We start from the raw sequence: 11215 nt of genomic DNA, 5'->3' as shown, positions 1-11215 counted from the left end.
ATATATATATATATATATATATATATATATATATATATATACAAAAAGATTTTTTGTATCCTGAAACATTTAGTACTGTGCTATTTGGTGGTAGTAGTGGTGGTTGTCATATCAGTCAAATTTGGGTTTTTGTGACCCCATTTTTGGGTTTCTTAGCAAAGTTATTATAATGGCTTGCCATTTCCTTCCTTAGCTTATTTTTATAGATCAAAAATGTATACCAACAAGGTTAAGCAACTTACCAAGGTTCACACAGCTAGTAACTGTTGTAAGTTAAGTTTTGCAAGTATTTGCAAGAAGCCATGCCTGTGGGCTGGGTTTGCAGTTGGACACTTGGAATCTTGGGAGATTCCTGATGCTATCCTGGGGCATGAGACCAATCATTGATTGGACTGTGCCCTATATAAGGGAGGGAGAGACTGGACCCTGGGACTCATTTTGGAGCTAGGGATCCAGGGTGGTTGAGGTTAATCCTTTCTCTTCTCATTTTATTAGTCTAACCAAATATCAACTAGCATAACTGAAAGCTACAGAATTACTACTGAGTTTTATGTTCAATTAGCACAATTCAACAAATTGGGGGTTAGACTCTGGGAGGAGGGAGGAGGAACATAGGTTTAGATTACTTAGGCGGGTAGGCTTAACTATCATTGCTGGCCAATAGCAACATCTCATTGACAAACCCAATAATCTCTTGGGGAACAAGAATATATTTCAATCAACCAAACATCACCATCTGTCCCAGGGCTTGTCAGTCGTAGATCAGCAGCCAAGCATCTATTCATCTATTTATCTTCAATCAAGATGCTATCTAATTTGTCTATAAGTAAGCAGTGTCCACTAAAGCAGGCCAGATCCTCCAGTGGCCTGACTGGGCCAGTAGGCTTGATTAGCTCAGCTGTCAACATTCTGAAACTTAGATTTAGTACATAGAGCTCAGATCAAACTTCATTTAGGGATTCCTAAAAATCCTCTTCCCTTTTACCAATTTCCCCTGTTGTTTGATTACCACAAGTAAAAGTTTTGTTTATAAAATTCAATCCAGCTACTGACCTTTTGTTGAATGACTTGACAACAGGTCAGCCTCAAGGAAGTTCTAGGGCAAGTTGAAGGGACAGAGGAGGATCCAGTCTTACTCCCTGAAGTTGAGCTTAACTACCATCATTAATATCAATAGTCAGATGTGTTATTGATTATCATTGTTATTGTAATATTTTTGATTTAGTTATCAATAATTAAACATCAATTGGTACCAGGAGGCTAGTCTTCCTGAAGAAAAACACTGTGATTGCTTGAGGTGATTCTACAGGAAGTTTAGTTGTGTTATCTGATTTCCTGTTTATACCTAAGAAAGGTTTAAAGCTCCTTTGTCATCTGGGGCTTTCTGCTTCTCCTTTCCTAACAATTGCATCATTACAATCAAGTCCCTCAATGATCTTAACACTGCCAATTTTGAACTCATGAAGATGAATTTTCCTGATTCTAAGCCCAGTGTTCTATCTATTATACCACTTATCTGTTCCTAACTGGCAACATGGGAAGTACTTAATAGATGTTCAGTTCTTATATTGTTTGTTTTTTTTTTTACATTAGAATGATCCATGCATTTTTCCTACATGGATCAAACCATAGCATTTGCTTTCACCAATCTATTCTCACAAGCTCCTTTAGTTTAAAATGACCTTCAAGTATTAAAAGTGTCTGTCTCCTTCCTGACTTTGGACCTCCTGTATAATTCTTCTAAACTTGTCTATGTCTTTTTAAAAATTCACTCATTTCTATTAATTAAAAGTTTATCAGATTCTCAATATGAGTCATTTAACTAGTCAATTACAGAATATCATGAATTATAGAATCTCTCTGTGCAATGCAGTTGGGAAGGAAATAGAACACAGTCACAGAAAGGAATTAGACAATTACACTGTCAAGATGCCATTTTGCCTAGGCGAAAGTCCATTTCTACATGGAGTGGGAGGATGAGTACATGTATTAGAGAAGTTAGAAAAATCTGCATATTTCTATCTTATAATAAAATTATTGTTGCTATTATGTGATGACTTACATATTCTGCCCATGAGCCTCTTAATTATCCTTTGAGCTTTCTCCAATTTTGTTTCTTCAAGATCATGGTGATAGATGATCATATCCTTTCAGAAATATCTCAAGATCATTTGTACAAAAAAATGGCTTTTGTTTCAGGGAACATCTGGGGATCACTGATAATTCTTCATAGTTACTACTAAAAAGTATATAGTGAAAAATACCTCCAACATACCACTCACATTCTCCCCTCATTGACCCCATTGACTGATGAGTACATGGCCCTTCTTCACAACAGAGGCAATCTTTCTCTCTCCTTGTTTTCAAGGTTTCAATCATCTTCTCTTCTTTAGCAGACAACTATCTCAGTCAGTTCTTCTATTTTTTTAATCTTTAGTCTTTCCCTGCATATCTAGATCTAGTATTTCTTCTACTTCCTATAAAGACATCCAACTTCTCTCCAAATTAATAAATATCTCTCACTAAGTCATAACTTCTGGTTAATTGACTATCTATGTTCTTCCCTTCTTTGGTTATCCAAAATCACATAAAATTTTGACTTTTCTCATTGACTTAATTCTTCTCCTATCACATGCTTCTAAACTTTTTGAAACAGAATATGTCCTCTCCCCTCCCACAAAACTACTCTCCTCAACTCACAAAAAGAGCATTTAATTTCCAGATCTGATGATTGAGTTTCAATTGTCATTTATTTTAGACCACACTGTAACACTTCTCAGTGTTAATTGTATTCAACAACAGGACTGATTCAGCACTGAGTTGTTTTTTCACTGATCTGTCATGTATTCCTTTCTATCTATCTGATAATTTCTCATAAGCCACTTTTAATGAATCATTATCCTTATAAAATATTGCAGCTATAAGGATTCACCTGAACTGTCTTCTCCTTTCTTCTGTTTCACTGTGTAGGTGATCTGATCAGTATATATGAGTATATATAAAATTAATTTCTCTTTATTAATCTTATAGAAAACATACAAATAGTTAAATATACATATGCATATTTGTCTTTTTATATACATTTATAAATATATATGCATGCTTACATGCAAATACATATACATGTATATATGCATACATATTCAATACATTTCTTTTTTCCCAGGTCATTTTGTAACCATCCTCTTATTTCAAATTCCCAAGATTAATATCATTTAGACTTTTTGAACTTAACATATCTTTTTTTTTTAAATATTACCCTCTGCTTTGGAATCAATACTGTATATTGGTCCCAAGGAAGAAGAATGGAAAGAGCTAGGCAAAGTAGGTTAAGTGACTTACCCAGGGTCACACAGTTAGGAAGTATCTGAGGCCAGATTTTAACTTAGGACCTCGCATTTCAAGGCCTTGCTTTCAATCCACTGAGCCACCCTTATGCCCCCTTGTACTTGATATTTCCTAAAAAGAACTCATAATATTTCCATGAAAACACAGCATTTAGAATTTGTTTTTACTGAATATATAATCTTCACTAAAGTCACCTAAGTTTTAAAAAATGTGTCATTCTCAGCTATTTATTCTTAATAATTATCTGTATTTAATCACTTGCCCACTACTAATTCTTATGTACATATACTATTTATACTTTATCTTTTCTTTCCACTCACTTAATGACTATCCCCATTCATTCTTTAATTATCTCTTTTCTAGTCTTAATCACCTAATTAACTGTGATTCAGTTTTCTTCTTATTCCATTCAATATCCACAAAACTGTGAAAAGGATTTTCCTAAAGAAAAGTTCTTAGTATTTTACTTGCATGAATATAAAATTCCACTTATTTAATATATCCTTCCTTATCAAATATAACATTTACAAATATTAAAAGATTTTCATAATTTGGGCCATCTGTGAACCATTCATTTATTTACAACCAAAAAGAATTTCTTACTTTCCTCCAATTTCACATTCATTCTCTCATTACTATGCTTTAAAGCTATCATATATACCTTGAATTCATTCTTACCTTAATTCTTCTACTTAGAAATAATAGTTTCTTTAAGCTACAGTTCTAAGAGGACTGTTGACATAAAGTCTCTCCTATACCCTTTTTGCTGTTAGTTATGCCCCACTGCAATCATATTCTGACTGTTTAGTATATAATTCAGCATACTACTGTAAGCATTTGTGATGTCCACTAAATACAATGTAACCTCCTTGAAGGTAGGAATTATTAATTTATTGTCTTTAGTGACTACAATATAGTAGGTGCTTCCTAAATTCTTATTAGTGGATTTAGAAGTTTTGATGACTAGTCATTTCAGGTTCTGTTTATCAGAGACTCCAATTCCTTCCCAATTAGCAGTTTATAAATTTGACTATACTTAATTTCTTTAGCTCTCAGAAGTCCCATATATAACAAAGAAAAAATGTTTTATAATCTTAAAATGAATGTTGGGCTATGGATTGATGTCATAGTAAATATATTAAGTGCCTAAATTTTTACTCCATGCACTATATGTATATGATACAGGTATGTCATCAATAGTGAGATGAATACTTGACCTTGGACAACTTAGTGTTATCCATGACATGATCAAGAAAACATTTCTTCTGAAATACATTTAGTGTATTTCACACCTTTTGATTTAAAGTAGTATTATTATGCTTCTCAAAGTCATATAATTAATAAAATATTCTCTTCTCAATTAGTTATATATTCATATTTACAGAAGGCCATTAAAACATCTGGATATTAAGTTCATAGCTGAAGTTTCCTATACCTTTATAAAGATTTATTTCAGAGCCACTGGGGGGGAAAATCAGACTGATAGGTGGATTCGATTTCACCTCATCTAAAATAAGAGATACTTAATTTTAATGAAGTTAGAAGATATTCAATTAAAAGCCTACATTACACATATGAGGACATTGAGGACTACAGAAATTAGTTGAGAAATTAAGAGCCATAGAGCAAGTAAACGTTAGACATAACATTTAAACAGTTTTCCCTGACTCCATGTCCAACATTGAATCCATTGTCACTTAGTTGTATTGCTGCATAAGAAATTTTACACCAATTTTGGACTTCTTACTATTGATTTAGGACTTTGGACACCAACGTTATGACTTCTTTCTATTGCCTTAGGGTACTGAGCAAAGAGTATCAAAATTTCTTGGCCTTCCAATTTGCTGTGGATGAGATCAACAAGGATCCCCATTTGTTGCCCAACACAACCCTGGGATTCCAGATCTTCAATAACTTCCATGACAACATTATAACTGTGGAGAATTCCTTGAAATGGCTTTCAGGATGGGGTAGAACTATCCCTAACTATAGTTGTGGCAAGCAGCAAAAATCAGTGGCGGTCATTGGAGGTAGATCAACTCCTCTTTCCATAACACTGGCCAACATACTAGGACTCTATAAAATACCACAGGTAAGGGAGACCAACAATATTACCCATTTTCATTCTGTTATTCTCTTTATCCTTAAAACATCAAATATATTGATATATTCTCTACAGGTCTAATGTCTATTAGATAACTAATATTTATCAAACAGATCCCTTGTGTCAGATGTTATGATATGAACAAGTAATACAAAGAAAGGCAAGATATAACTCCTGTGTTCAAGGAACATACTCTGTTCTCTAGATAAATTAAAGATATGTTGATTTGATTTGATTTAATGAGGATGGCTTTTACCATAGCAAAAATCTGTCCAACTAATACTCAATTGATTCTCCATATATATGTATAAATTTCTAAGAACTTTAGAGGCAGAATTAATTTCTCTTTCTTCTCTCAGAGAATTCCTATGGAAACTGTTCTGTTCCTTTCCATTTCCCACCCTTCTGCTTTTCTGAACTTCATGATCTCCATAAATTCATTATTTTTGAAGATGCAATCAGGTTTGAAATAGTCACTTCTTCAGATCTCATTCCATCACAGAATCAGGAATTCCTCATACCCTAGTATCAGATACTCTCATGCCTGACTTCTGCTTCATAGCTTTTCTTTACCTTTTGTCTCCTCCCATTTGACTCTGAGGTCCTTGAGGACAGAGACCATCTCATATCTTTCATTTTATTCCCCTAGCATTTAATACAATGTCTAGTAACATAGATGGTACATGAAGAAATCATCTACTCTGATCCTGACTGACTCATTACCTTGAGAATAGTTTGTGGATTTTTGTGTTTGGATTAACTCATGGCATTTGCTTTGACAATTCTGTGCTAAAAACCTCCAACAAATTCTGTGTTTAATATGACTTTCAAATATTAGTTGAGTATTTGCCTCTTTCTTGAATCTGGGATTAATCTTCCATGCAAATCTACTCTATGCCTTAAGGGGAGACATTCTTTGTATTTTCAATTCACATTATTTCCACTAAATAAAATTTTAACAAATGTCTAACATTCCACCTAACCAGACACTTCCTTTTTTTCTACCCTCTTTTTACACACCAATGAATGAAGCAACAGGACAATGTGATAGAAATAAGAATAAGATAATTGCAAGTCAAGTCACCTTTTTTGGTCTGGACAAAATTTACCCCTTTCTTTAGTCTCCTTTTTTCCCTTTCCCAATATTCTCTTTTTTTATCCCTTAATTTTGATTATTATATTTCATCCTAATATTTTCATTTTGCTCCTTGTCCCCTGTTTATGTACGCTTCTATTCAAAATTCTACCAATGAGAAATTTCTAAGTATCTTCAGTCTCTTAAATTTCCTAAGTACTTTAATATCTTAAGTATCTCAAGTACCATAGTTATATCAAATGCATTATCACCTTCTCTTTTGGTCATATAATCAGTTTGATCCCATAGATTGCCTTAGATTTCTTAGGTACTTTAAGTAGAAAGAATATTAAGCAACTTAATTATCCTCTTTTCATGTAGAAATATAACCACTTTAACCACAATGAGACCATTGAGAATCTTAAGAAATTTGGTTATCTCAGGTATCATAGATATCATAAGTATCTTTGTTATTCTCTTCCTTTTGCAGGAATATAGTCAGTTAAACTTTATTGTATCTCCTGAGTTTTCTCTTTCCTGTTGATTTTTTTAATGATTCTTTTGAGTTACATACCTGTTCATCTCTGCTCAGATCTGGTCTAATATTCATAATGCCTGGAAGTTAGCAATTTTAATAAATGTGTATTTTTTCACCTCAAGAATTTATCCCCATTGCATATGATGTTTGTTGATGGTTTTAGGTATATACTGTTTATTTTTTTAGGAAAGGTCCTTCTATTCCTATACTTTTCAGTGTTTTCAATAGGAATGGATGCTGTATTTTGTCAAAGGCTTTTTCAGCATCTATTGAGATAATCATGTGGTTTTTGTTTGTTAGACTGTTGATATGGTCAATTATGTGGATGGTTTTCCTAGTGTTGTACCAACCTTGCATTTCTGGTATAAATCCCACCTGATCATGGTGGATGATCTTCTTAATTACTTGCTGGAGTCTCTTTGCTAGTATTTTATTTAAGATTTTGCATCTATGTTCATTAGGGAGATTGGTCTGTAGTTTTCTTTCTCTGTTTTTGATCTCCCTGGCTTTGGAATCAGTACCATATTTGTGTCATAAAAGGAATTTGGTAGGACTCCTTCTTTGCTTATCATATCAAATAATTTTATAGTACTGGGATTAGTTGCTCTTTGAATGTCTGATAGAATTCACTTGTGAATCCATCAGGCCCTGGCGATTTTTTCTTAGGGAGTTCTTTGATGGCTTGTTCAATTTCTTTTTCTGATATGGGATTATTTAGGTATTCTATTTCTTCTGCTGTTAATCTAGGCAGTTTATATTTTTGTAAATATTCGTCCATATCTCCTAAATTTTTATATTTATTGCCATATAATTGGGCAAAATAGTTTTTAATGATTGCCTTAATTTCCCCTTCATTAGAGGTGAGGTCTCCCTTTTCATCTTTGATACTATCAATTTGGTTTTCTTCTTTCCTTTTTTTTATTAGATTGACCAGTACTTTGTCTATTTTATCTGTTTTTTCAAAGTACCAGCTTCTAGTCTTATTTATTAATTCAATAGTTCTTTTACTTTCGATTTTATTAATTTCTCCCTTGGTTTTTAGTATTTCTAATTTAGTTTTCATCTGGGGATTTTTAATTTGCTCACTTTCTAATTTTTTGAGTTGCATGCCCAATTCATTGATCTCTGCCCTCCTTAATTTGTTAATATATGCACTCAAGGATATAAATTTCCCCCTGATTACTGCCTTGGACTCATCCCATATAGTTTGGTAGGATGTCTCATCATTGTCATTTTCTTCAATGAAATTGTTGATTGTTTCTATGATTCCTTCTTTGACAAATTGGTTTTGAAGAATCATATTATTTAATTTCCAATTAGTTTTTGATTTTCCTGTCCAAGTGTGAATTTATTTTCTTTTGATGGCTTGTAGGATTTTCTCCTTGGTGTGAAAGTTCTGACACTTGGTTATGATAGTTTTCTTAGTTATTAATTTGGAATCTATTTCAGGAATTGATTGATGGGTTTTTTCAGTTTTTATTTGCCTTTCTTTTTCTAAAATATGAGGGCAATTTTCCCTGATGATTTCTTGTAATGTGGTGTCCAACATCTTTTTTTTTAATCATAGATTTCAGGTGGTCCAATGATTCTTTAATTATCTACCCTAGATCCATTTTCTTGGTCAGTGTTTTTTTCCAGACACATATTTCAGATTTTCTTCTTTTTTTCTTCTTTTGATTCTATTTTATTATTTCCTTGATGGCTAATGTAGTCACTAGGTTCTATTCATTTAACATATATAGGAGATATTTTCTTCCTTGAGCTTTTCTGCTTCCTTTTTATTGGAATTTTTCCTCTGTGATTTTTTTCCAAGTTACTGACTCATTTCTTTTACCAAGTTTTTCTTGTACCTTGTTATTATTTTTATCCTCTTTTGGAGCTCTTCCAGATGTTAATTTTGCCAGACATCATTTTACCTTTTCCTTTGAGGCATCAGATATTTTCATTTCAGTATTTTTGTCCTCTTCCAAGATTTTGTTTTGGTCTTCCATGATGCTGAAATTCTTTTTCAAGGTCAGGTTTTTCTTTGTCTTTTGCTTACTTTTTTGTAGGGGTCCTTTTTTAATGGACTATGATTATGTAGAAGTTTATCTCTATTTCCAGAGTAGAGGAAGTATTTTCTTGAGCTCATATTATGGTGTAGTGTGCTGCTTGGTTTTGGCTTGTTTGCTTTCTCAGTCCTGCTGTGAACACTTCATGGAAGCAGTTTGGATGATATGCTATGTTTAGGCCTGTAAATGTTCAATTCAGAAGCCATTTAGTAGAATTGTGTTGCATTTCACCCTTTCCCACCATAGCTGCTCTCCTCTAGGCTTCCCTCCTCTAACTGCCACCCAAGTTGGGTCACATTGAACTTAGCTATGGCTAGATTATAATGGTCTACATTCCTCCCACTACCATTTTGCTGTTGCTTTGGTTTTCCCTCTAAAGCTGAACTGAATCTACATGTGCTTTCCCCCCACCACATATACTGGATAGGGGATAAGTTTTAACCTGGCCTGCTAGATTATCCTCTTTTCTTCTATCCCATTAAGGTAGTCTTTCTTTTCTGTAGCTCCATGCTGCTTCACTCTGTATTATGTTGGTCCTGCCAATCCAGGATTTATTTTGAAGTATTTCTCTTTTTTCTGGGTTTTTGGATGTGAGTCTGTCAAGCTGAGAGTACTCTGTACTCCACTATCTTAACTCCCAAAAGCAATAGTCCCCATACTAAGTTTTAAATGTTATTAGAGAGACTTACTATGGGGGAGTCAAGTTTGAGGAGTAAACCAGCACAGCTCTGAGTCAACATAAGAATCCTCTCTGACCAATATTAAAATATCACGACAAAATGAATATAGGAGTGAAAGAACCCACAAAGAGGCAGCATGAAACAACTATCCAGAAAATAAAAACCCAAAAGTTAGACAGAGAACATCTGGGTACTGGGTTGAGAGGAGAGCAGAGCCAGCAAGTAGCAGTAGTAAGGAGAGAAGAGCAAGTGATCACATCACATTGCACATCTATTGTCCCAGGTTTGGAACCTAATGCAAGACTACATTAAGAGCCTGAGATCCTGCCAGGGCAAATAATGGTCTAAGCCAACCCACACCCCTTTGAAATTTCAAATTTGTGGAGAAGTCTGGAGTCCTAGCCCATGGTAATCTGGGATGAAGTGGACTAATACCTGTGAACCTGATTGGATCAAGTACACAGAAAAACCAAAAAACTGAGCATAATCCTGGGGCTGGAATTTGCTTAGCTCATGACTTAATCAATTTAAGACTGAGATCAAAAGCTCATGTCTAAGCCTGAGGCAAGACCTTAAGCAATCAACATCTCAAGGGCCAGTTGAATCAGCAGGGGAATGGGCTCTCAGAGCTTACAGCCCTAAGACCATCACATCAGCTTACAAGAACTGAAATTCATTAAATCCCAGAAAATAAATTAAAAATAGCATTAAGGAAAGACTGAAGTTTAAGAGAGTACCTCAACTTTCCAGAAAACTGAACTTAACTATAATTAGATAGAAAAAATGAGCAAACAACAAAAAAGCACCAAATCAAAATAATTTTTATGGAAACAAAGAGCAAGGTGCAGACAATGAAGGGGACAGCAAAAGCAAAGCAAATACATGCTAAGTATGAAGGAAAAATATGAATTGGACAGAGATTCTGGAAAAGCTCAAAAAAGACTTCAAAAACCAATTAAGAAAGGCAAAGGAAACATGGGGAAGAGAAATGAAACTGTTGCAAGGAGAAATGAAAGTGACTGAAGAAGAAATGTGCCAATTAAAAAGAGAACCTAAAACTTAGAAAGCAAAATCATGCCTTAAAAATCAGAATTGGCAATCTAGAAACTAATGATTTCATGAGAAATCAAGAAACAATAAAGTAAAATAAAAGAAATGAAAAAAGAGGAAAATGTGAAATATCTTATTTAAAAATAGATGACCTAGAAAATAGATCCAGGAGAGAGACAGTTTGAGAATTATTGGACTACCTGAAAGCCATGATCAAGAAAATACCTTAAACATCATTTTATGAGAAAATATCCTAGATAACTGCTTAGAGATCCTCAAAGAAGAAAATGAAATTGTAATTGAAAGAATTCACAAATCACCTCCAGAAAGAAATCCTCAACTGCCAACTTCCAGGAATGTAGTAGCTAA

At 33.8% G+C, this 11215-nt stretch overlaps 1 protein-coding gene across 1 annotated transcript in view; it reads left to right on the top strand.

Annotated features, from left to right (window-relative positions):
* The window catches only part of LOC123251020 (vomeronasal type-2 receptor 26-like), a 60225-nt gene that overhangs the window by 4025 nt on the left and 44985 nt on the right, over positions 1–11215 (top strand). The window contains exon 2 of the mRNA XM_044680177.1: positions 5149–5440. Within this exon, the coding sequence (XP_044536112.1) occupies positions 5149–5440 (292 nt within the window). The remainder of the gene's footprint in view (positions 1–5148; positions 5441–11215) is intronic.

This window comes from Gracilinanus agilis, chromosome 6 (genome assembly GCF_016433145.1).
Source record: "Gracilinanus agilis isolate LMUSP501 chromosome 6, AgileGrace, whole genome shotgun sequence".
Lineage (NCBI taxonomy): Eukaryota > Metazoa > Chordata > Mammalia > Didelphimorphia > Didelphidae > Gracilinanus > Gracilinanus agilis.
The sequence above is the reverse complement of the archived record's forward strand: the minus strand, read 5'-3'. Positions and strand labels throughout refer to the sequence as shown.